We start from the raw sequence: 27,719 nt of genomic DNA, 5'->3' as shown, positions 1-27,719 counted from the left end.
TAGGGAAAGCAGTCTGTCCTAAAGGTGTAACTAAATGGCTCAACTACAACTTGCGCCCACTTTGTACTCTTGGTAAGAAACACAGTGAGGCATACCTGGAATTAGTAATGATTAGAGTAACTCTTGCTCCTAGGAAGGCCTCCCAGGCATAATCACTGGTGTTGGCTTTTCCCTCACTGCCCTATAAAAGGTTAATCGTGCAGTTAGTATCACCAGAGACTAGCACACTAAGGGGTACTTTTGCCTCATGTATTGTAATTAATAGGAAGGCTAAGTATGTTGGCGATGGTACTGGCAATGATAGTGAAAATGGTGGTGGTTCTGGAATTTAACTTCTAAACTTTAAAAAAAAAGGTTGAAACGGAAATTAAAAGGTAGAAATGGTTGGAATCAGACTGTAGTGCTGTGTTTATCTGTACTTGTTAGGATGCCGACAATCTGTACCCTTTCTGAATTGGCTTCCATGCCTCTGAACTTTAGAGAGGCTAATGGTGTGTTTTGTTCCTCTATCCTCTCCCTAACAGGATTGTTTTCATTGCCTCAGTAACTTTTATGATGCACCTTCTTCACTTTCCTGTTTACTCCTTCAATGTTATATGTACACATAGATATTAGTACTAACAAGCTCCCTTCAGAAACAAGAACAAATCAAATGTTTTGGGAGAAATGAGTTCTAATTATTGTAGATAACAAGTTACAGGTTGATAGGGTGTTTTACTTTACTATTTTTATGAGCTCTTATTTTTATGTGAAGTTCTAAGGACTCATTTTTAATGTCATGTTACATCTGTATATATCTTTACTTAGGGCCCAAATAACTTCAGTCTGGGTACAAGCCTGTCAGTGTCTTTTGGGTTACATGGATTATATAATATTGAGTTCAAAAATCACATAGTTGAGTGTTTTCCCCAAAAAGCCAGCTTTAAAAGCCTGTCTTTGAAATGAGGTCCCTGTTAGGAGTGATATCCTGCGGTTATGATTATCATATTGTGTTGAATGTGCCTGTACTTGAAAAAGAAGACAGAGATTCTTTTAAATTTCATACTGTCAAGACCTGAACAAGAGATATACACTCTAACCTTCTATTTTCAATTCCCATAGGAGTGCCACTCACTATTATTTTGAATTAGTATATGTGAGTTAAAAGTACAAGGACATATTTTTTGGAGCATGGTAATGACTGCTTTTCACAGTGAGAGGGATACCTAACAGGATTGTTTCTCTTTCAGTAAAATCAACTCTTGGTGATTATCCAAACCAACAAACATGTTTTGCATTTGTATAGAACTGTAGTTTTCTAAGTGCTTTTTATGGGGCCCTCTCAGTGATTAAAGTAGATGTGGAAGAAGAGAGGAGGAGGGTCCTAAGGGGTTAAGTGTCTGTGCAAAGCCACCCTGGTTTACCTTCTGCTCTTTCACATTATATCATAGAGCAAGGTGGCCATCTATGTGTATATTATTCTTAGTTTCCAGTAGAATAAAATTATCATAATAGCTAACATTTATATAATACTTTCCATTTTACAGATGTGTTTTTATATCCATTATTTAATTTAATCTGCATACAGTCTATTGTGAGAGGTATTATTATCCTCATCCCCATTTTACAGATGAGAAAACCAAGGTTTGGAGATCTCTTCTGACCTTGGCCTAGGCTGTGGCAGACCCAGGATTGAATTTCTGCCCTTGGATTTTATCCTGTTCATATCCCGTTACTCATGCTGCTCAGATAGCTCTTCTATCCCAAAATTCTTAATATTTAGCTATTTAATGGTATACAATTGCCTCTTGAGAGAAAAGTCCTTCCTGTTTTTCTTAAGCAAACAGTAAAGGCTGTTTACACTATATCCCTCAGTAGCAGAGAGAGGTGGCTCAGAAAACAGCAGAGTTAATCCACATGTAGATAACTCCAAGTTTTACTTTTGCTTTCCTTAGTATTTTTCTGCTAAGTAGCCATGAGTCAAAGGCAAAAAGAGGATAAAAGAAAATTATAAATTGGGTTTGATTGATTCATTTTACAATTTTATTTATTTCTCATCATACAGGTAACTTAAACTTGTACCCTTTTTTGTAATATAGAACTTAATGGTCATTCTAAGAACCCAAGTTATCTCTTTAGATATGAACAGTTTAGATTTGTTTCTTAGGGGGGAAATAGAAGACCTGGCAATTGAACCTATATCTGTCTGACCCAGTATCCTTGCCCCTCATCACCACCCTCAACTGCCTCCTTGTGGTTCACCTCAAAATTGGGATACAGCCCACAGCAGCACTGCCAAACGAAAATGAGTCAGAATCTGTAACTTAAAATTTTCAAGTGGCAATATTTCAAAACCTAACAAGGTGAAATTAATCTTAATAATATATTTTATCAAACCCCAATATATCTAAACTATTATCATTTTAACATGTAATTAATCTTAAATATTAATTTCAAAATTGAACATTTAAAAATATTAATGAGATGGCATACTTTCTTTTATATAATTAATCTTTGAAATCCAGTGTATATTTTACAGGACATCTCAGGCTACTCATATCTCAAAGAATCGATAGCCAGATATAGTTAGTGGCTACTATATTGGACAGCCAGACCTTAATTAATGACCTTCGCTTGGAGAGAAACCTGAGTCTTTTCCAGGCCAGAAGTTCTAAGTAAGATGTGATGCTTTTACAGCATCTCAGAAATCTTATGGCACTAGAACAAATTTCATTTGCATTCTTGGAATTATATGACAGAGCTTTCGACCTGTTCATAGCAGTAGACTTCACTGAGTCTACTGAGTGTTAACCAAATATATTTGGCCTCTTTCAAGACCATTTTACTGGACTTTGAAGTTAATCTATTCTGAGTCTGTGCAGCACATTTACAGTGTGACAAATTGATAAGGATCAGCTTTCCATGCCAGCATTTTTAATTTATATTAATTATTGTTGGCCTTGCTTTGAACTGAACATGTAAAAGAAAATAGACAAGATTAGCATAACCTTTTTATGAATGAAAAGAGTAAAAGTCCCTGATGGCTCAAAAGAGTATAATAGAATATTTAAATTCTGGGCTTGAGTTAAATAGTTGCTGCTATTTGAAACACAATATGAAAAGAACCTCTTTAAAAAATCATATCATACATCCCTTCCAAAAATCATATTATTGCCTAAAGTACCCTCCATTCATATGATTGGCTATAGATATCACATGGGTGTTACAATAAATCTTATAATTAAAACTCAGAAGACAAGAAATAGAATGTCCAATAATTGAACTATGTAGAAGATGAATTTGATAACAGCATACATTTGATTTTCTTCAGTCCAATCCTTTAGAAAATTGAATATCTAAAGAATAAAACAACACAAAAAGAAGGGCAAGTAACCATTATCTTTGAAATAAATTTAAATGTTAATAATGCATTTTCTTATGGATTTGATACTAACCACTCGCCCTTTTATTACACAAAAAGGACTTTAATACACTCAAGATAGTAGTATTTCCCTTCTGTACTTTTTAATTGAGGCCCCAGAGAATCCAAAATGCCAGCCTACTGTGTAAAGAAAAGTGTTTTGAGGTTCTTCCCACCACATTAGGATGTCAAGTTCTGCAGTCTCCTCTGGGGTGAAATCTTACTCCTCACCCCAGGGTAATGTATGAGTATCCAGCTTTACTTACCTGTAGTCCCAACCCCATTACAGTTTCTCCCCTTCATCTTTATCCAACTCATACCCGTCTCTCTCCAGGTTTCTTTCCCCAGCTCTTTAGAAGCCCAGCCCAGCCCAGCATCTCATGCACATCATCGCCATCCTCATCACTGCCACCTCACAGTTTTTGGTACAGTCTCCCATTGTCCTCAGGGACTTGAGCATCAGAGCAATGACTTTTTCTTGCTCCCAACTTATGCTGCCCTTTTTAGCAAATTCAAATATTACATTAACCTCCCAGTTTCTCTGCTGCCTTCATTCCAGGGCCCTCCAGTTCTGCTCTGCCTTTCAGACCTTTTCATTCTTTAATACCTGAATTCTGAAATGCTCCTCCTTGACCTTAACCTCTTACCCTTCCCATCCTCCTCTCTGTCACTCCTACTGGCCTGTTGACAGGGTCATGATTATGGCCTGCTGCTTCCTAGCTTTGCTCTGTGCTCAGTTGTCTTCTTTTAAGACCTTAATGTTGACATGCCTTCCATGACAAGTTTATTCTCCTCATTGCTGCTGGCCCTGCATTGAGACAATAAACCATTGTTAGAATCTCTGTTCTCTTGATTCTGATGTTCATAATTTATAATCCCATCTCTAATTTATCTGATCTATTTTAGTAATGTAGGTGACATCAACTTAGACTCCTTCATATCTGAACTGTCATTTACTTGCCTGACCAGACCCCTGACCTAAGGTACTCCCATTGCCTGCATTTTGCTTTCCCTAAAACAGTATTTCTCAACTTTTTTCATTATCACCCATCTTTTTAAAGCATTTTTTTTTCTAATTACCCTCCACCTCAATTTAAAACTCAAGAATACTATTTGTAGGTGGGGTTGAACACTGGGAGACAACAAATCATTGTAATATCTAAGATGATTTTTCACTGTACCCCCTATCGTCCAAGAAGCAATTTTCACCCCTACCCTAGACCCTCCTCTACTCTAAAACAAAGATCTGAGTTGAATGGGACTCTTACAGAACTCTGAAGATAGCATTGTGGAACACAACAGGATGAGGTGGGGTGTAGAGTTGTTAGAGATTCATCCTTTATGATCTTATAATATCTCCCACATATTTTCTATCTTCCTGATACATGTATTCTTTGTTCTCCTCCTCAGTGTCCTTACCATAACCAGAAGATAACATCATCCTGTACTTTTACTAACAATATTCAAGTCATTTAGGGTGAATTTTTGCAGCTTTCCTTCTGCGTACCTCAAAACTCCCTTCTTCTTTTTTTCTTTCATGGGAGGATGAATTGTGCTGCCTCTTTCATCTTTTATGTTTAGATGTTTTTGTAAAATTGAGGCATAATTAACATGTAAAAAAATGCACAAATCTTAAGTGTTCAGTGTAATGAGTTTTGACAGTTTTACATGTTCTTGTAATCACCCCCAAATAAACACATAGAGTATTACCATCACCCCAGAAACATCCCTCGTGCTTCTGTTGAGTAATGTTCCCTTCCTGTGAGGCAATCATTATTTTTTTCACCATAAACTAGTTTAGCCTGTTTTAGAACTTCATTTACAGGCGATCATTTACTATGTACTTTTTTGCTGTTTGAATATTTTTCTTAGCATAAGTTTTTGAGGCTTATCCAGGTTTTTACATGTTACATTTTTTTTAATGCTCAGTAGTGTCACGTTGTATATGCATGAAGTACTTTGTAATTTTTCGCGCATAGATACTTGGTTTGTTTACAGGTTTGAGTTATTATGAATATCCATGTTGTGGATATTCACAGCCCAGTCTTTTATGTTCATTTTTTTGTGGTAAATATCTAGGAGTAGAATCGTATCTTTAATGTTTTAAGAAACTGCCAAACAGTTCTTTAAAGTAATTGTACCACATTTCAGTACAACTATGGTGAGCGATCCCTTTGCTTCACACCCCAACATTTGGTGTTGTCAGTGTTTTTTATTTCAGCCCTCAGTAGTCATTAGTGTAAAACCCACATGTGTTATTGATTCTGTTTCTTTCCTGTCCTCCCATCCATTATCATGAGTTCTCTCTTGAGTCTTCAGATTCTTCCCATTCCAAACTTATGACCCTAGGGACTCTTTCTGGGTTTAGCTACTCTCGCCAGTTGTTCTCCTAACCCCTTCCTTTCTCTGATCAAATTGACAAGAGGAGTGCTTAGCACATGGTGCTCCTCCTCCCTCCCACCTGTTCATTCGGTATTCCAGCAGAGCTGCGGTCTTGAACATCAGCTATTTCCAAGGTTCTCTCAGCTCTCATTCCCCTTGATGTCTTTGAAGTGAAGAATATGACACCACTGACCATCTTCCACTGCTTTTGCAGCTCTTTAGTTCATTGCTGTATTACAACACATTGTTTTTCTCTTCTGTTTCCAATATCTACTCTACTTCCACCCTCCCTTTAAATTTAGGGCACCTGAGAAATTCATTGATTGTCCATTACAGACACACATGCAGTTCAAATGCCCTGGCATCCGGGACTTTCCACAATCCAGACACCTTCCTCCTTTTCTTCTCCTCTTCCACATTGTGTGAACCCAGAGGCTGGGTCAAACTGAGGACTTGCCAGTGTACAAGAAATACACATTCGCAAACTACAGTTGAGAAAAACATTACAAAGGGTTCAAAGCGAGAACTCCTGTAGTTCATCTGATGTATGTTTTATTCTCATTTTTATAATCTTACTAGGGGCCCGGTGCACAAAATTCGTGCACTGGGTATGGGGGGGGGAGTGTCCCTCAGCCCAGCCTGCCCCCTCTCACATACTGGGAGCCCTCAGGCGTTGACCCCCATCACCCTCCAATCGCAGGATCGGCCCCCAGCCCAGGCCTGATGCTTCTGGCCTAGGCATCCGGCCCGGGCAGCGGGGACCTGCAGTGGCAGCAGGGGGCGCCGCGATCGTGCGGACTCCACCCCTGCCCCTGCAGGACGCCTCTGGCTGAGGCGTCCAGCCCGGGCAGCGGGGACCCACAGCTGCAGCGGCCCCACGATCGTGGGCTTTGCTTTAGGCCCAGGCAAGGGACCCCTAGCTCCTGGGACTGCCAGCTTCGACCATGCCCAGCTCCCATCGCTGGCTCCACCCCTACTTCCTGCTATCACTGGCCAGGGCGGAAAAGGCACCTGATTCTCCGATCACGGCTGGGGGGCAGGGCAAAGGGGGCCCCAGGGCCTCCTTTGCCCTGCCCCCCAGCTCTTAGCTCCCCCCTGGGTTTCCGATCACTGTCAGTGGCAGAGGGCTTCTTCCTGCTTTCCCTTTCGCCTCCCTGCATTGTGCCTACATATGCAAATTAACCACCATCTTGTTGGCAGTTAACTGCCAATCTTAGTTGGCAGTTAATTTGCATATAGCCCTGATTAGCCAATGAAAAGAGTAGCTCGTACGCCAATTACCATTTTTCTCTTTTATTAGTGTTGATATTCAGTGTTTTACAAAATGGAGTTATCTGGGAAATGATGAGAATGTTTACCTACTTCCTCAGGATTTGGGAGTTATTTGTATATAAACACATTGCTAATTGTGAAAATATTTTTGTAAGTATCTCTCCCCTACCAAAACCCTGCTCATTCACGCTGTGATTGCTAAAGAACTGGGCATGAGTAAGTTGCTTCAAGTCCACAGTGTGGTTTGCAAGGAAAGGTCCCTCTTCTCATTCCTCTTGGCCCTGATGGCCGCAGTAAACCCCGCGGAGGCCGGGAGACAGCCCTGCACAGGACGTGCTGTGCGGGAGCGCATGCTTTAAGGATGCCCGGGTTTTGCTTACATTCCCTTGAAGAAATGGGACTGTCGTCATTTTCTTTCCTTGCATACCTATTTCTGACAGAGCGTAACTGAACAGGCTGGACTGCGTTGTGAGGGACAGGAGTTTTCAGCAGTCTCCTCTGTCAGGAAAAGCACTTGTCTCCCTCCTTAACCCTCATCACCTTTCCCGGCTGCATCTGCCATCTAGTCCCCTTATCCTGTGCTAGGGAATGACTTGGAACAACTCTTGACTAGAAATGTAGCTTAAAGAAGGTACAAATCAATTAAAAGAGAAATGAGGGTTCCCTGCTGGCGTGGCTCAGTAGTGAGCATGGACCTATGAACCAGGAGGTCCAGGTTTGATTCCTGGTCTAGGTCACATGCCTGGTTGTGGCTTCATCCCCAGTTGGGGGAATGTAGGGGGCAGCCAATCAATGATTCACTCTTATCATTAATGTTTCTATCTCTCTCTCCCTTTTCCTTCCTTTCTGAAATCAATAAAAACATGTATTTTTAAAAAGAGAGAGAAATGAGGATAATCACTGGAAATTTCTTCTTGCACATATCATCTTACTTTAGGGGGCCAGGCACCTCAACGTTCGATCTTAAATCCTGTAGGAAATCAGCTTTGCCCTGACACGGAGACTAAATATGGAACATAAGTTGTTAGAGATTATTTAAGGCTTTCCGATCTAAAACTGCTGGAGAGTCCAGGAGGAGAAGAAGGACAGGAAGGAAAGGCCTCATGTGTGTGTTTCCTCAGCCCCCCACCTGCCTGTGGCCCGCAGGGTCTGTCTGGGAAGCGCTGTGGGGAGGTGAAGCTTGCCTCGAAGGCTCCCTCCCTTCTTCATGACCCCTCACCAATTCTGCCAGCCTCCCTCCCAGGGCCCCCTCCCTCGAGCAGACCCACCGTGTTGCCACCTGCCTGCTGGCAGCATTGTAGGGCTCTCTGCCCTCAACCTTTTCGCTGCCTCTCCTTCTCCAAGTGAAAAGAACACTAGTGACTGACAATTGAGTGACAAAGTGCTCCTCCTGGCTCAAGAACCTGCCCACTCTGCCACACTCACCGCAGGTCCATCAGCTGTAGGTCTCAGTGCGTTTGCGTCTCACCTCTCCCATGTAGTAGCCAGCAACCTTAGGAAAACAACTTTACTTGCATTGCCTCCCATTACTCATTTATACACTGGAAATAATACTAGTAACTGCATCCTTCGTACGTACTAGACAAGAGAATGTATGGAAGTACCTAACATAGGACCTAGCCCCCAGTAAAGATGAAATAAGTTTTAGCGATTTTTAATTATTACTAGCCCAGGGACATAATTTCTCACTTCTAATTTGAAGCTGAACTTCTTAGTATAAAATTAATTATGAATGAGAAGTAGGGAATACATTTTCTTCCCCCGCAGATGAACAGGTCTTAAGGCAATATTCAACCTCCTTGAGACTCCGTTCACTCATGTGAAATAAGGGCCGGAACCGGGTGATGCTGTAAAGCTCCTGAGCTGCAAGAATCCGTGGTTTTAACTATGACTCCAAGCTTTTGATCTCTTAACTGAAGTGTCAGTAGAAGAATACAAAGGAACGTGAAGGTCCCTTTTGTCTTCAGAGGCAATCCTTACATTCGAGCAACACCCTGCTTTTGCTGAGAAAGCAATCCCTGAGGCTGCTGTAGAAATTCCAGGTGGGACTCTGGGTGGAAGGGGTTGAAGGAGCCCGTGGACCTAGCATTTCCTGCATCAGCCCACATGCCAGACACTCTGATGAGCTCACTGCCTGTGAGCATTTATTTCACCCCCACAGGAACCTGGAGAGGTAGAGATTCAGGTGCACATTTCATAGATTGGGCCACTGAGGCTCATGGAGATGGAGCATCTAACCCAAGTCACACAGCGGGTGAGGGCAGAGTCGGGATTTAGGCAGCAGTCAGCCTGAGCCTAAAACCAGGGACATGCCTTCAACTACACCCTCCAAGGGGCCCTTTACCTGAGGGTAAATGAACCCTGTCCACATCAGGCTATTCTCAGCTACCCTCTCTTCCAGGCCCCAGCCTAAGAGCATTATTTCCATACCTTCCTTCAAATCACTGAAGGGCTGAACTTAAATAAATATTTGCCTGCACTTTGAAGAGATGCTGGCCTGGGATCATTATCCCCATCCCCTCCCAGCCCACCTCCATGCGCTCGTGGCTCAGAGCTGGCTCCCTACACACAGCAGCCAGGCCACCGTGGGACATGCATCCTGCTTCTGGGGTTGAGGGCAGTGGCCGCTCTGAGCTGATGACAAAGAACATCAAGAGCCATTCGCAGGAGCAAAGGAGGAGGGGACTCAGGAGGAGCACGTCCTCAGAACCTGCCTGTGCCTGGTCCTCACGTGAGCCGTGTCTCCATCTCTGCTGCCCTGTGACTAGACAACATCAGAACGTCCCGTCGTTCCATCTCCTCAGTGTTCAGCTGGGACACAGGTGTTCATGACAGCCAAAGCCTGACCACTCACGCCACACAGGCGGGCACCCCAGCTGCCTCCCGTTGTTGCCACAGTGACTGAGTCTGATCCTGCAAACCCACCCTGTGGGGAGGGCAGGTGGTCTACTTAATGCTGAGTGTGGGTTTGGAGTTCAGAAAAAAGATTCGTTCTTTCCCACCACCGCACAATATGAATCCGTCTTCCAGACAGTTCTGTGCAGCTTCCATAAAACATCAAGCAGAAACACTAGGGTGAACGCCAGTAACCTAGATGCAATATTTCCATTGCATCACCCAGAGGTGAGCTCAGTAAACTTGATCATAAAAGAGGCATCAGAAAGGATGATCCAATTTTTAAAAATTTACTGTACAGGAAAGATAGTAGTAGAGCCTCAGAAAAATGTTTGCTTTGAAAAGATCGTCTCAGTTGGACAGTTACAATTTGACTTTCATGATTCAGTTTTTCGCAAGAGCTGGTAAGTCTATCACCCAGCTCCCCTCCTCCCCACCACCACATTAAAAAAATACTCTTTTCCTTTGTGAAAGGCATCAGATTTTGGATCCAACAACAACAAACACCCTAACAAAGAAATAGAAATTAAAAGAGCTGCCCGCTGCCCGGCACTCCAAGTTCACAACTGTGGTTAATGGGAAATTGTACTACTGCCAAGTGGATTGCCAAATCCATTTATTTCTGTTACTGGCATTTCCGAAATTCTCCCAAAATGTCAATACTTTTTCAAAGCAAGCATCTGCTTCCAGTTTAAATGAATGTGTCATGAGATTTTAGACAGGAGTCCAAAAAGTTTTCTAAATTGACACTTAACAGGTCCTTAATTACTTAAAGAAAATGTGGTGAAGTTTTATTTGCTTTTGCTAAATATCTGTCCTTGAGAGAGAGCCAGGAAAGTGAGATGGTGCAAATGTTTTTACTTAACACACCAGAGGACCTGTCTCACTGCTGTAGAACTGAAGGGGAAATTCCCTGTGAAACTACAAATGTTTAATGGCAAGATTTGCACATTATGAACGAGATCTAATTTCTTCTTGATGTTTCTCTTATGGAATCAGTGATGAAGATGTTATTGATTCCAGGAATCCCTTCTCAGGAATCTTAGCCTTTTGGAAGTTCCCGGGGGATACTTAAGAGAGTGGAATTTTGCTTGCAGCATACTAGGAGCTTTTTATTTATATATGATGACTATATGGATAGCACAGGAGCTAGGACTTGGATGCAAAGTAGAGGACATTCACAGCAGAGCTTCTATGAGAGGAAAAACTGCCTCTTTCAATTGCAGTATTCCCCAGCGTACCCCTCCACCTCCAGCCTCCCCACATCGTTGGCCATCCAGAGGTATCAATCAGCTGGCCATGGTGACCTTTCTCTTTGGCTCAGATCGTCCCAGGAGGTCTTCTTTCTCTCTCTCTCTTTTTAGGCATTCTTAATCCTATAGCAGTTAGCCTTACATCAAGGATCAATTGATCAGGCAAATCCCACATGGTAATCAGTGCCTTAAAACAAAGACTGAAGACCACCTTCAACAGAATCGCCTGAGGGGTTTATTAAGATTACTGACCCAGCTGGTGTAGGTCAGTGGTTGAGTGTCAACCCGTGAACCAGGAGGTCAGGGTTCTATTTCTGGTCAGGGCACATGCCTGGGTTGCAAGTTCGATCCCCAGTAGGGGGCTGCAGGAGGCAGCTGATGAATGATTCTCTCTCATCATTGATGTTTCTATCTTTCTGAAATATATATATATATATATATATATATATATATATATATATATTTGAAAGAATACTGATTCTAGGGTTCTACCCAGGACCTACTGGACCTTATGAGGCCTGGGATCCTGAATTTTACCAAACCCTTAATTATTTTTAAGCACTGAAATTTGAGAACTATTGATCCACTGGAAAGTGAAGATGGAATATTTTAGGTCATGGAGGATTCAGTCATCAGCTGGTGGCTCATTTGAGAGGTAAGGAAGTGCAGGATGCTGAGGGCAAGAGACATTACTTAACCCTGGTGCAGTCTTACTCCCACCTAGTTCCCTCACCTGTGCAGGTGTCCCTGACAGTTCCATCAGTGCCAGTGGAACCCCTAACAGAAGTACTGACCGTCCTCAGGATCCTTAGTGTGACATGAGTTTCCTAAGGGACTCCGTGCCCCTTTGATCCAACAGAAAGTGTGCCCATGGCTAAGTGAACGGGGGTATGTACTGAGGTTCACTTGGTCAATGTGTTCACCAGTTATGGATTCCTTCATTCAAACTTTTTCCACTGAATTCAGAGAAACAGCCTGGGGACTTGGTTACCTAAATCACATGTGTGGTCAATTCAGTGGCACATGTTCTTTCCCTATTGCTTCCATTCGAATGGACCTGTTGATTCAGTGTCAATGGATAACAGAGTAGCTCTTTGTAGATGGGGTTCACATCGACAATGGGCTACTGATTTCCCTAAATAGCTTCTTATAGACCCAGAGCAAATGCATTGGCAAGTTTTACCACTGTCTCCTGCTGATCCAGGGGGGGATCTGTACTGTCAGAATGCATAGGTATTTCCCATTATTCAGGAGTCTCATTATATCTATCTGAAATTGTTTGCATCTCTTGTTATACCTTTTTAATTGGAAATAACTGCTTAAGCCTTTCTTTTCTAAGAAACTTCCCTGGCTTGGCTGAAGAAGGGTCTCAAAATTGCTCCTGATTCTTTCCTGCCCTTAGCCATCACCCTTAAAAATGAAGACCCACTGCTTTGGGTGGGTTCACCATCCGCTGAGTGGACTCTGAACTGTGGGCTGCCATGTAGGCCTCCTCAGCTCTGTGTTTGCCTTTGGAATGAGGTTTCCAGGGAAATGCCTCTGTTACTGGTGTTATTTTACATTTCGTACAATGCTGTTTGTTGGTGTACTTAATGATGATTATCATATTAAAAATCAATTGTGATATCAGATATCTAATATCATTCCGATATCTTACCTAATTCTTTGTGAATGGTTTAAAGTGTGAAAGCATATTACTTTTGAGGGAATTTCAAAAACACCGCATTCTGCTTGTTTAAAAAATTAATTGTAAGGAAGGGAGATATAGGTTTCAATGGGTGATTTTTAGAAACATTAAATGAGTTAATAAAAGCCAAAATATACATAGTACCTACTGTGAGCCTGAGACACAGGGAGGTTAAATAATTTTCCTAAAGAAACTCAGCTAGCAAATGGTAGAAGGAGAGTCCAAACCCAGTCCTGGATTTTGAGTCTGTGCTTTTAACTACTATGTAGACTTAAGGTAGAGAAGCCACTTAGCAGTGCTTGGTAAGTAAGAAGTGCTCAATGCTGGTAAATGGACACTAAACTTGTAATTTTTTTTTTAATGATTCCAAGCCTTGGGTGCTTCTGCCTTCCTTAGGATCACTTCTATAATATTGAATGAGGTGTAGAAAGAGCTATAAAATGAATTATATAATCCTCATCTGTCAAGTTTTTATTAGAATATTGAGAAGTTTATTTCAGGAGATTTATAAAAAAAATCTAGGACTAAAGAAAATAGCAAAACCATGGCTTTTAAAAAATAGTTTAGCAATTATTGAATTTCTACTATGTGCAGATCACTGGGATAGAAGTAAGTAAGATGAATAAGACATGGGTCCTGTCTATGAAGGAATTTAAAACTGGTCACAGACAGAGTGCACAGCATTTGAGAAAGTGGACACAAAAATGCGGACCGTGGACTGCCCATGGGCCTGGTGTTAGAGTAGCTGTGAGCTGTGTGCAAACCACTTGAGCTCTCCAAATCTCAGTTTTATATTGTTGGGGTGGTGATTGCTAGTATTTACAGTAAAGATAATTATGCCTCATTTGTACCGTTTAAAAGGAATTAAAATAAATAATGCAAAGGAATCACTCTGTCCTTAGCAGAGAGAACATGTGCAGCAAACAACTGTTGGAAAACGTGGAGCTTGAAAAACTTGCCTGGTTGGCACGTTCACTGATACACAGGCTTGTACCCTCCCGCAGGGGGCAGTGTTGGGAACCCTTCACATGCTGTGCCTGCCAGGACCTTGGAAGAGAAAAATAATCTGGGGCCCAATTACTCCTTAGAATGTTGGGCTGAAGAACAAAAAGCAGCTGCCCTTTTGGAGGCCAGGATAGGGCTTCTAACGTGATTCCCCTACCACCTGTTTTGTTATGGAGATACAAAAAGAAAAGCAAAACATAAAAAAGGTAGCATATGTGTGGTTTCTGGTTTTGTTACATGTTTCCGGCTCTGATGAGGCCATCATGCTGTGAGCTGGTTAAGTCAGGGAAGGCTTCCCGGGGGAGCAGAAGGGTGGTGAGGAGGGGCAAGCCACCTGCAAAGTGACAGGCAAAAGTCCAGGCTGAGAGGCACAGACTTGGGGGAGGCCGTCCTTTGTGCTTGGGCCCGGGGCAGGTCACCGAGGCCCCCTGAGTCTCAGTTTCCATTCCTGTAAACTGAGAAGGTGAGATTATATCCATAATTCTCAAATCTGGATGGCCATCACTTTCCTGTGGAGAGCTTCCTCTTAAGAGGCCCAACCTCAGAACAGGAAGGTCTTTTGAAAAGCACCCTGCATAGTTTTAAGGTACAGTCAGGCTAGAGAAGGAGTAGGTGATCTCTCAGGTTCTACAGAAAATATGTCAAAGGCCACCCAGTTTAGCTGGACTGACTAGTGGATACCTGGGTATGTTTAAACATTGGTCAGAATTGTATCATAGAGGGTTTTAAACTATAAGTCTACCTGTAGGCAGTAGGATATTAATGAATATTTTTATATAAGGAAATGTGTTGAAAGCCATGCTCTGGGGGGAAATGCTTTCAGAGAGGAAGGGAGAGGGAAAGAGAGAAACATCAATGATGAGAGAGAATCATTCATCAGCTGCCTCCTGCACTCCCCCTACTGGAGATGGAGCCAGCAATGTGCCCTGACCTGGCCAAGAATCGAACCGTGACCTCCTGGTTCATAAGTCAAAGCTCATCCAGTGGGCCACGCCATCTGGGTTTGCCCCTATTTTTTAATATGGGATAAGTATCAGAGAAACATGGGCCATAATGTAAATATGAAAAGGGATGCTATTCAGAAACAGGTTGAAATGAAGTTCAGGTCTCATGTGGTAACTTTAAGACCAAGGAGAGTCCCATATGGATGAATTATCTGCCATGCAAGTTACTGTGTCAAAGCCACACCTATTTCATAAATTCCCACCAAAGTGTGAGCAAAGGAGAGACTATAAAAGAAATATATCTTCTATTTCTTTCCATATGAATATGCCTACTATTCCTCTCCCTTTCAGAAACAAAACAGCAATAAAATTTTACCACATGTGAATTTCTTGGGCTTTTGTAAAAGGCATTGTAAAATGTCAGTTAAGGTGGTATGTGCCTCACTCTATTGGTAGGTAATGACGGATTCTCAAAGGCTCCCATGGAAAAGCAGAGTCACCTAAGAGTGCAGAGTCCAGAGAAAATGTCTGCCCCCGCAGCTGCACCTTGCAGTGCTCATATACTAACGAAATTGTGAAATACAGAGGTTTCCTGAAAGTGTCAGTCAGTCCCTTGAGAGATTCGTAGAAATGCAGTTTTTCATAAAGAATCCACATTCCCTATAAGTAACCTTGATACTAACTTTTCTGTTGGGTCACAAGAATGTTAATGGACAACCTTAAGTATACAGGCTCGTAGGCTATATTCAGTGGTAATTATTCGCACTGTGTTCTTATATAAAAGACTTACATTGCCATTCTAACTGATATGAGGCATGACAAATGAAAAATCATTAAATTTTATTATCAAATGTTGTGTGTGTGCATTTTTTTCCCTGCAGATCTTGAAGAATATCCAAGCTAAATTATGTCCTGAGGGACTTAATTTTCAGCCTTAATTTCCTAAGTCCATTGGATTTGGAGAGGTTTTCCAAATGAATGTTAATAAAGATTTAAAAAATCCTTGGAGGAAGAGTTCTGCTAGCCATGAAATCAATAGTAAAATTACCAGGATTAAAAAATAAGTTTTTTTAAATATATTTTATTGACTTTTTACAGAGAGAATGGGAGAGGGATAGAGAGTTAGAAACATCGATCAGCTGCCTCTTGCATACCCCCTATTGGGGATGTGCCTGCAACCAAGGTACATGCCCTTGACCAGAATCGAACCTGGGACCTTTCAGTCTGCAGGCTGACGCTCTGTCCACTGAGCCAAACCGATCAGGATCAGGGCTAAAAAATAAGTTTTTATTTAAGAAGTTGTGCCCCTAGAAGAATACTTCAAGAAATGTTTTAGAATAGAAATGCAGGAGTAAGTACACGTGTGCACTTCTATAGAGTGTTATGGGCACTTGTTAAGTGTTTGTTGACTAAATGAATTAATCAAGAAGAAAGCAGCACCAAGAGGGCTGTAAAGCAACTTTTTTATAACCATGCAACTTTCAAGCCACATCCCAAGGACGATCTACTTAAGGGCACTGGTGTCACACTTTGATATTTTGCATCGAGAGGAGCCCAGTAGGAGTTAGCTAGACCCCAATAAAGGGAGGATGTCATGGATAGCCACCTCCCTCGGGGAATAGCCAGCACATCATAGACAGTGATAAATGTTGGCTCAATTGAATAGTTAAATGCAAGGTCTATGCTGAAAACATGACTTTTTTTTTTCTCAAGGTCTGTGATAAAAGACTATCTTCCAGGTAAAATCACCTTGTGATATGCTTGCTGCTTCTAACACATGGAACTCGGACACGAGGAGTCAATATTAGTTTTCCCTCTATAGAGCTTTGTCTTTCAGAGACTGAAGCTGTAGGGGTTTCATAGCAGGAGCTACTCTCAACTGCCTTTGATAATTCACTGAAATCTCGGCATGGGTACAGATTACCCAGGAATCTGTTTTAAGTGCAGGCTCTAATTCAATGGGTCTGGCTGGAGCCTGAGACTATGCATTGTTAACAAGCTCCTGAGTGATGCTGATGATACTAGTTCCATGAATCACATGTTGAGCAGCAAGGTCACGGAGGTAGATTTATGAGTAGAGAGAATAAGTGCGAGTGGTGTGATAGACGAGCACTGGCTCTTGACTCAGAAGATGGATTATGTGAATATGATGAGTCACCTGACTCTTCTGAATCCAAATGTTCTCATTAGAGAAAAATGAGTATAATAAGACACTAATACCTGCTGCATGGAATTGTTGTAAGAATAAAATTAATCATGTTATGTGAAAATTTACCAGAGCATATGGTAGATATTCATTGCTGATGAAAACCATTGTTGATTCTAAATAGAAAGAACATAGGCACACGATTCAGCATTGGTAATGGGAAAAGATGGGGAGACCCTTTGGCTTTGCACTCTGTAGTTTCAGTCTTCCTTCCACTTCTTTTGCCAGTTACAATATCTGTCACTTAGCAAGGGATCGGTGTTTGTGGAACTGTACTAGTAGCGAAGTTGATCAATAGCCTATTGTTCATAGCCAGCCATAGTCACAATATTCCTAATTTTATAAACTATGTGTAAAAAATGTATCTCTCCTAGTTAGAAAAACAAAGACTGACATGGGCAGTTTGGCTGGCTTGTCCCTGATGGGTGGTGTGGCTCAGCCCCCATAAGGCGCCTAGTCTGCAGTGATGCAGCTAGTACTACAGGGCCGCAAGTCATCTTCCATAGCCTCGCTACGGGCTCCTGTGCACCCAGGGAAGGTCCCCACATTCCCTCTGAAGGTTTACCTTTCTGGCTAACACACTTGTAAGATATGAAATAACAACTCCCCAAAAGTGCACAGCAGGATATGGAAGGTAGAAAAATCAATGAATAACCTGCAGCTTCATTTATGTCTTAACATCTCTTTCCACAGAGAATTCAGAGACAGAAACTGTTGACTCGAGACAGTGTTAGTTCAATTCATTTGCAATGACACCCTGAGGGAATCAGTTAATCTTTGCTAACATAAACAGATCTTAAAGTCAAATCAGAAAGTTTCAATAAAGTTTTATTAAAAGATGTTCCCTCTCCCTCTTGTAATCTACAGGTCCCAGGAGAAAAAAGAAGAGGCTGTCACTTTACTGAAAGATTCCATTCGATATGGCCCGGACTTTGCAGATGCGTATTCAAGCCTCGCTTCATTACTGGCTGAGCAGGTGATTGTTTCCATTTCATTTCACTTAATTTTTTTTCACAGAGTTTTGCTACTGATGGTTGAGTTTATAAGTTCATATTGGACAACTAATCTCTATGTCAGTTTTCTTCTTGACAAAAATCACAAGTATAGTATTCTCACTCCAGTATTGTCTGTGAGGTGCAGGTGGTCCTTAGACAAAAGTGGTCCGTTATGCCCTGGCCTGGTGGTTCAGTTGGTTGGAACTTCATTCCGTACACCAGATGGTTGTGGGTTTGATTCCCAGGAGGAGCACATATACAGGCGACCAAGCAGTGTTTCTCTCTCTCTCAATCAACAAAAACATATTCTCGGGTCAGGGTATTTTTAAAAAGTTCATTATAGGCCTTTTGACATATTCTCTATCACTTAGGGACAAAATCTGTCAAGAACAATGCACAGTATTTGCTGGTTTTATTACTATTTACTTGTCACATTTTTCTGGGGGAATTGTTAATGTACTGAGACCTCTAAAGTCAATATGGAGCCAATTACCACTCATTTTATAGACGCAGTGTCTTAATATCAGTTAGAAGGTCACAGAGGCTGACGGTACAGGTTCCTGAGACAACATTTCTCTCGGCATCAAAGAGGGGTATCTCATTCCCCTCCTTTTCACCTGTGTCTAAGTGATTTGGTACCACTTCTCCGTGTCCTGGATGCCTGCCCTCTGCTATGGGGAAACAAATGTAAGTTGTCTTCTCTAAAATGATAAGTTTTGTTGACACGCTTAAGTGCCCTCAATAGACAGTAGGTTCTGCTTTCATGCAATTGCCAGATTGTCTTTAAAATCAAACTCAGCGTCTTTGAAAGATGCCCTGCACCCTCAGTTGGCTTAAATGTAATGGATGACTTGGTACTGCATGTCAGGTTCATAGAGGTGCAATTTGCAGGTGTCACTGGGAAATAAAATTAAAACATTCTGTGAATATTTAAGTATTAGAAATGATAAGTCTAGTTGTCTTGCTCTAATACTCTACATATAATGTAGGCGGGCTTTAGCAAAAAAGCCCATGTCTAGAATGGGTGATTTTTAATGCAGGCTATAGCACATTTAAACTAAAATGATGATGGTGATATTCTATGATATACTCTGGCAACCTCAGCTGCCTTTGGCTTAAGCTGAAACAGACACAGCAGGGATTTTCTGAGGAAATCATTGGCTCCATCATTATTCCCTTTTCTCACTTCATCCTGGGTCCTTTATTTTGATAAGAAGACCTTTACTCTGCCTATGCCTGACTGGATGTCTTGCAGCTGCTCAGACATGCCAAGCATGCTTCTCACTCAGAGCCTTTGCACTAACTGTTCCCTTTGCATGCAACACTTTTCTCTCATATCTTAGTTTCCTCCCCTGTGTCACGCTGGTTTTAGCCCAGACATTACCATATCAGAGATGTTGTCTGTGACTAACCGTTCTAAATATTAACCTCACACTGCCCGTCTTGTTCTCTATCACCTTACCCTGCCTTACTTTTCCCCATAGTGTTTATCACCACCTCACAGATACTTATTTGTCTGTGATCCTTCTCCCACCACCAGAATACTTAACTCCATGAGAATGGCTGTCGGGTTTTATTCATGGTTATCTCCCCACATCTGTCACCTTGCATGCAATCAATACATTGTGAGTAAATAAGTGAGTCAATATGAACTGAAGAACATGGAGTCCCTCCAATCTAGCACATATTCTAAATTTACTCTTATATTACAAGGGAGGCTGGGCAGGTGGGCCACACTGTTTTGTAGCTGAACTGTGCCTCAGAATGATGCTCTTGTCCTCCACTGAGGAAAAGCATGTGAAATTGCTCAATTATAACCATCAGGTCGGGGATGGAATTGAGGCCAGCACCTCCTAAAGCATTCAGTGGCTTCTTTATGACATCTCGAGGGAGAAATTTCTCTCATGTTTCAGGATTAGGAAAGGCTAGGCTGTTGAATTGCAAGATTTTTGTTTTCTTTTTAATCTAATGCATGATAAATCTTGCAAATACTAGAAAGGTTAAATCTCTCCCATCCCCTGCCCTCCACCTTTGACTAACAACCAGTCTGGACTCTACAATCTGCTTTTCTGTGTGTGCTGCTTTTACTCCTGGCTTTATTATCATTTTTCTTAATAATTTATTTTATCCAATGTATGTCCTATATTTTTGAAAACTGCTTCAGTTTCTTTGTGGAATCATAAGGTGTAAATAAGTAAATAAATAAGGCATTTCATTAATAGTTCCCATTCATATTTTTTCCCACAACTCACCAGGACAGCTAATAAACATTAAATTTCTCTTCTTGATTAAAATGGCCCTTAAGATAAATGACAATATCGCTTACATAATACTAGTAATAATCCAGTATTTTGTTTGAGGGAAGCTCTTTACAGATATTCACGCAGTTCCATCTTTCTGTAATGGCATCTTTTCTTTCTCTCCCCCTCAACTCTCCCTTTTTCAAGATCCAAGTCAACTTCCACTTCCTCCCTCAACATTCTTCCACCTTCCCATCTCATGGTGAGTTATATTGAGTTATATTTCTTTGGAGCTCTTATAACTTTTTAGGAAACACATATCAATTACTCATATTTTATTTCTTAAATTAATACCTTGAACTATAACTTAAGCAGTTTTTGAGGTTTATTTTCCTTGCAAAACTGCAAGTTTCTTTAACAACTTTGGTACCGCCTACGAGCTTTCTCGTGTTTAGCGCGCAATGTGTTAAGGACCGCTCACGAGTTTTCTCGTTTTTCATACGCCATCTGTTATGGACCTTAGATGTCAGCACATTGTCTTGTCCACATCGAATGAAGCGATCTCATTGGTGGAAACCGTGCAGGTCAGTCTACGAAAAACTATATAATTGCACGAACCCATAAAGCATTGCAGTTACACTGTATTTTGGTCATTCGAATAGTCTTCGTCTTCAAGTTCCTGGCGCTTTTAGAAATGCCCCCTCTCGGAAAAAGGAAGGAAACCAACGAAACTGATACACTTCCTTTCGTGTTGTTTCATTCTAAGGAAAACGATGAAATGGACAAAAAAAAAGTAGTGCTGTACCTTATAAACTGAGGACTTTTAAATTCATTTAGAGTGTACAACGTCCTCAATCCACAAGCAAAAATGAAGTATAAACAGTTTCTGCTATCAGTGGCGAGAGACTGGATAACGGATGACAATAATGAAGGCTCTCCAGAACCAGAGACAAATCTGTCCAGCCCTTCCCCTGGGGGTGCAAGGAGAGCACCTCGTAAAGATCCACCCAAAAGGTTGTCAGGTGATATGAAGCAGCATGAACCTACGTGTATTCCAGCGAGTGGAAAGAAAAAATTTCCTATGAGAGCCTGCAGAGTTTGTGCCACCCATGGAAAAAGGAGCAAATCTAGATACTTATGTAAATTTTGTTTGGTCCCTCTTCATAGAGGAAAATGTTTTACGCAGTACCATACGTTAAAAAAGTACTAGGAACTTTAATTGTTTAATTTTTTAATTGTTTTTGTAAATAAAAATGTTATAATTATTGAAAAACAACACCTAAAGTGCATTATGATCTGTAGTTATGATGATTTAAATAACATGCAGTTTGCCCAAAAACGTGCGGTCCCTGGCTTATGTCTTAGAGATTTCTATGCGGTACGAAATGTGTTAAGAAAAGCAGTATTGCCAGGCTTGTGTGGCTCAGTGGTTGAGCATCGACCTAGGAACCAAGAGGTCACAGTTTGATTCCCAGTCAGGGCACATGCCCAGGTTTTGGGCTCAGTCCCCTACTGGGGACGTGCAGGAGGTGGCCAATCAATGATTCTCTTTCATCATTGATGTTTCTCTCTCTCCCTCTACCTTCCTCTCTGAAACCAATAAAAATATATTTTAAAAAATAAAAGTAATAAAATCAATCATGTGATAAATATATTTTTGTGAACCACAATGGCAAGTCAATGTAAAGTTATTGCATGTCTCATAGTTGAAGTTATGAAGAATTTTTACGAAAACCAAATTGTGACTATGGCCATGACCTTTTCTAACATGCAAAGGTCACATCTTTTGCCAGTCTTTCCTATTCTAGGTTCAAATGAAAAATGCTGTGAGACCTAAGAATGCAATTGAAAGAGTGGAAGGTTCTCTGTTCTGCTCCTTTGGGCAGTTGATTTTAACATCAAAGAGACAGAGCAACCGATAAGTATAACTCCGGATTGCCTCCCTCTCTTTCAACATCTTGTCTTCATGTTTTGAGTTCTTTAGTGATAAAAAGGTGCTTCGGATACACAAGCAAGGCACAGCGAAACTATTAGAAGAAAATCCACCTAGCTTCACATTCTTTGGCAGCAAGATGAATTCATTTTTGTGTGTCACGACCTTGTTTAACAGCATTCCGCAATTTCAAACATCCAGGTTATACGAAAGCAACATTCACAAACCTTTGTCAATCTAAGACACACTTGTGAAACTCTCCCCTCACAGGTTATCTTCCGGGCCACCTGTGCACATGGATGGCCATGCTTACTGTGGGGTTGGGATGGGGTGGGTGGGGGCAGGCTAATGTTAGAAAACTCTTTCCTACACTGAGCTGAAATCCCCAGTCCTATAACTTGCTCTTATTGGGCCCAGGACAACAGAGAGCTTCTTGACCACAGCTTATGAGCACAACTACTTTGTCACTTCTCTAATTATATATTTTGTTTTCTTTTTTGCAAAACAGGCAGAAGCCTGGAGTGGCCTTAAATATTCAGTTCGCTTATCAATGATTTAATTTTTCTTAAATGTATTTTTATTGATTTTTAGAGAAGGGAAGAGAGAGGAATAGAGAGATAGAAACATCAATGAGAGAGAGAAACGTCAATTGGCTGCCTCCTGCATGCCCACACTGGGTATTGAGCCCATAGCTCTGGCATATGCACTGATGGAGAATCAAATTGTGACCTCCTGGTTCATGGGCTGACACTCAACCATTTAGCCACACTGGCCAGATTTATTATCTCTTTTCTAAGCCAACCCCACTTCTTTCAACTTGTTTCTCATTTACCCTGGTTCTAAATGCTTTCCTTCTGGTCATGTTACTTTGTCTGGCCTCTGGATTATCTATTTTCTTCATGACAGTATGGCTCCCGAACAGAAAAGAAATACTTACTTTCCTGTCTTGAGTTCCCGTGTATCTATTCTATTACACCCTAAAATGAATAATGCTAGTTGTTTATCTTCCACATGATGCTCTGGCTCAGATTGTAGATTCATTCCACTGAAATCCCTAAAAATGTGAAAGTTTGTTAATCCAGGTCTCACTCATTTTGCAGGCAACTTTTCATAACCTGCATGAATGAATTCATCTTTATCTGTCTTTAATCTCTCTTTATATCAGCCTGAAATTTCAGGTGTTCTAAGACTTTTTAGTCCTTTTTCTGCCATTCATTTTACTACCTTTTCCAGCTATTTCAGTTGGCAAATTGAGTAAGACTAGCTTCTAGGTATTTATTTACATTTTTAATAACATATGTTGCCTACATCACTAGCAGGTAGAAAGCCCACATCGTGTCTGTAGAATTTTCTCTCCAGGTTGACCTCTATTTTACCCAAGGCTCTTTAGGTGCAGTTATTCAAATTTTGGCTAATTCGTTGAATTATGTTATCATCCTAGCTCACCTCTCTCAGTCTTGTCCACAAGAATGTTGTGAGACACTTTGTCGGACTCATTCTAAAATCTTTCCCTTGATTTAAGGTTGTGATTCTATAAAATAAATAAATAAATAAATAAATAAAAAATAAGGAAGGAAACAAGGTCCCCTTGGCGTGCCCTCCTGTTATTGTAAGCATGCTGCCGTCTATTGACACCATTTCCTGTCCTCACTGCCAATAAAACCACGACTGTAATAATACCTTCTAGGTTTTTTCTGTGACTGATATTGTATTTGTCACTCTGTTGGAACCTGAAGGTAGTTAGTAAATCTTGTCAGAGTAGAGAATTTGAGAAGGGGACATTTGAAAAATAGGTTAATAAGCTTGAAAAGACATTCTATGGTGGGATATATTAAGGCCCAAAATGAAGCACACTTTTGAAATTGATCTATAATAGAAAACAAAGGTTAAATGTCTGAGGAATGGGTTTTTTAAAATGTGAAGAAGAAGGTCTGATGGATATATGTGAGGCTTTTGATGCATTCAGGTAGTGTGAGTGGTTGAGAGCCTTGTTTCAGAAAGAAAGTGTGGGAATGGCTAAGCTCTTCTGTGGAAAAAGAATCCCTTTGTACTTAAAGACTATCTGCATGAGGAGGCTGAAAGGAAAGAGGAATAGAAAAGTAAGAACTCCAGGGCAGAATGCTAAAAGACTGAGAAGATGCATGGCCACTGGTGGCTACGGGGACGCCAGGGAGGAGCAAGATGTTAGGAAGGGAGAAAATGAGATCAACTTCAACATTTTTTTTTCAGTCACACAAGTAATATAAAATCATAATGGAAAGTGTAGAAAAATCAGAGAAAATAAAAGATACCTTTTGTCTATAATATAATATAATATAATATAATATAATATAATATAATATCTGGAAACAACAAATACTTTCATTTTTTTAATATCCTGCAGGTCTTTTTAATATACTTATTTTGTTTCCATACTTACATTAACATATCATTTGTATTCTGTTCTTTTCACTTGCTCTTAAATTATACATAATGTGGTATGTATTTTCATGGTGCTAAATGGCCTTCATAAATATAATTTTAATGGCTACATACCAGTTTATCAAAATGATGCATTGTAATATGAATAATTATATCCTCACTGTTGGTCATTTGGGGTGTGTGTGTGTGTGTGTGTGTGTGTGTGTGTGAACTTTATGTTTCTTACGGCTTTTTAAAAACAATATTCTGAATCGTTTCCTAATGAGGGATTCCTAGAAATAGAATTCCCATGTCAAAGAGGATTAGCATGTTTTGTCGAGATATCTTACTAAATGGCTCTTGGGATACATCACTAAATTGCTTTCCAAAAGAGTGGTACCAATATGCTCTGCCACCAGCATGTGTACACTCTTCACATCTTGAATATTAGTGGAACATTTGAATGAAAATAGCATATGGACAGATGGCAGTGAGAGAGATCAGGGATGGAAAGATAGATTTAGGACTTCAGTTAAGTGAAACCATGTTATGAGTGGGTGATTTCTCTGAGGGGGAAATGAAGACTATTATAGGGAGGAGAAATCTTAAAGTATCTTAACTTTTTCATTTTACATATAAAAAGTGAGGTGGACAGAATTAAGTGCTGTTCAAGATCCTACAAACAACTAGTGTCAGGACCTGGACTAGAGCCTCATCTCTCAACTGGCCCCCACAGCTTTCATTGTGTGATGCTGGGGTCCAGTGACCGGACTGTGGTAAGGCTCATTGTTTATGAGATTGGGTATACCAGGGGCCAGAAGGGAGATGAGAAGTGATAGAGGAAACCCACGGGGGTGAGTTGTCATAGCAATTAGATACATAAAAGGACCTAGAAGAAAGCTAATCCCCTTGTGTCTATTACAGCAAATAAGAAAACAAAGAACAAAAAATAAACTCTTAGATTCAAAGTCAGGGTGGTCTCTGGCTTGCTCCTCGCCTCTGGTTCTCCATTAGCATTCAGAACTGGCTGTACTCCAGCTTCACAGATAGGATGATAAACATTTACAGACCCACCATCATTTTTAACCAGCTCATTCTTGCCATACATTAGATAGCTTGCAATACACTAGCAGTAAAGGAAATAAAATTAACATTGTTTATGACTCTGACTCACTGCAAATTATGGCTAGCCCCAGGTTTATAGCCTATTGAAAAACTCATTTAATTAATTTGATAACACTTAAAATATTTCCTTTCTTGTATTTTGGAATATGACCTCACCTGATATAAGAATGAAAATTGGAACAATAAAATATACGTTGGAAGTGTAGATCAGCATTAACAGGTTCAGGGTCAATTTCTGTCCTTCTAAAAATGCCCCCTTTAGGGTATTTTCAGCCATGGATAGTATTGCATGTGTGGCCAAGTCAACTTGTACTGGACCCCACTTTAAGAATTCATGGATTTAATTATTTAGTACACCTTTATTTAGCATCTAGCTATTACCAAGCATTAGAGATTGTTGAAGCAGCAAAGGATGCACCTTATCCTTATGGAATTTAGAAGCTAGAAAATAAGGCTACCCCTAAACAAAGAGTTATATCGTTGGCCCCCTCCCCAATATCTAACACAATTGTGACAAGTGGGCAAAGGGAAAGCACCAGTGTAAATGTTAAAGGGACCTAACTAACCTCATGAGGTTAGTTAGGTCCCCTTAACATTTAATCTGAGTCACATTTAATCTGACACCTGAAGAATTTATGGATTGTAAAAAAATGGAAATTTATAGATTAGGAAAAAATGAATAGCACAAGCTATCTGGCCAGAGAAAATAGACCATGTGCAGCTCTGAGGTGGAGAACAGTAGAGGTGTCTTCCTCTAATAAAAAGAAAGTCATGTGCCTGGAAATGCAGCGAATGAGGATGAAATGGCATAAGAAGGAAGCTGTAATTCTAGGAAATGTGAGTTTTTCTATTTTCCAGGCCTCCTGACAGTGCTATACCCATGTCGTTGTTTACTCTTTTTTTTCGTTATTGATTAAGGTATTATATATGTGTCCTTATTCCCCCATTGCCCTCACCCCTCCAGTGTCTGTGTCCATTGGTTATGTTTATATGTATGCATAGAAGTCCTTTGGTTGTGCCCTGACCGGTTTGGCTCAGTGGATAGAGCATCAGCCTGTGGACTGAAAGGTCCCAAGTTTGATTCCGGTCAAGGGCATGTACCTTGGTTGCAGGCACATACCCAGTGGGAGATGTGCAGGAGGCAGATAATCAATGTTTCTCTCTCATTGATGTTTCTAACTCTCTATCCCTCTCTCTTTATCTCTGTAAAAAATCAATAAAATATATTTTTTACAAAAAGAAGTCCTTTGGTTGAAAGGACTTCCCCCTTTCCCCCACCGTCCCCTGCCTTCCCTCTGAGGCTTGATGGTCTGATTGATGCTTCTCTGTCTCTGGATCTGTTTTTGTTCATCAATTTATGTTGTTCATTATATTCCACAAATGAGTGAGATCATGTGATATTTATCTTTCTCTGATTGACTTATTTCACTTAGCATAATTGTAATTACTTACTCTTGTCATACTTTTTTTTTTTTGGTTCTTTTTATTATTCTTGGCATTTCCTCTTTAAAATATTTCTCTCACCTGAAATTGTTACAGGGTGGTGATGAACACAGTCTACTGAATGATGAGAAAATTCAGGTCGAGAAATACCTAACATTTCTGTGGTGTGGAGGCTCGCCAAGTTAATTGATTCATTTCAGTTGAACGTGAAGGAGAATTAGACATCAAACATTGACAGCATGTTTCTCATAAATGTTCATGTTGATGACTGATGGGTGAAAATGTTTTATGAAAAGGAAAAGCAAAGAAGAGGGTGAGAATGCAGACACCTTTGCTTTGCGTTTTAAGCTGCTGTGTCATGAAGATTTTCTCAGAGAAGTCACTCACATAAGTTTAAATACCTCCATTGGTCCAAAACTTCCTAGGTTTGTCATAGTAAATAAAGTCATTTATTAGTCATGATAAAGTTATGACTTTTCTGAAAGAGAGAGGATCTCTAATCTTCTCCAAGTTTAATGTTGAAGGTATGTTTCTATCCT

The 27,719-nt window shown here is 40.6% G+C and overlaps 1 protein-coding gene across 3 annotated transcripts in view; it reads left to right on the top strand.

Moving 5' to 3' along the window:
- The window catches only part of TMTC1 (transmembrane O-mannosyltransferase targeting cadherins 1), a 241,855-nt gene that overhangs the window by 193,207 nt on the left and 20,929 nt on the right, over positions 1 to 27,719 (top strand). For all 3 annotated transcript variants that reach the window (XM_059682472.1, XM_059682471.1, XM_059682470.1), the window contains one exon: positions 17,912 to 18,020. In XM_059682472.1, coding sequence (XP_059538455.1) covers positions 17,912 to 18,020 — 109 coding nt within the window. The remainder of the gene's footprint in view (positions 1 to 17,911; positions 18,021 to 27,719) is intronic.

The sequence above is a fragment of the Myotis daubentonii genome, chromosome 2, assembly GCF_963259705.1.
Source record: "Myotis daubentonii chromosome 2, mMyoDau2.1, whole genome shotgun sequence".
Lineage (NCBI taxonomy): Eukaryota > Metazoa > Chordata > Mammalia > Chiroptera > Vespertilionidae > Myotis > Myotis daubentonii.
The sequence above is the reverse complement of the archived record's forward strand: the minus strand, read 5'-3'. Positions and strand labels throughout refer to the sequence as shown.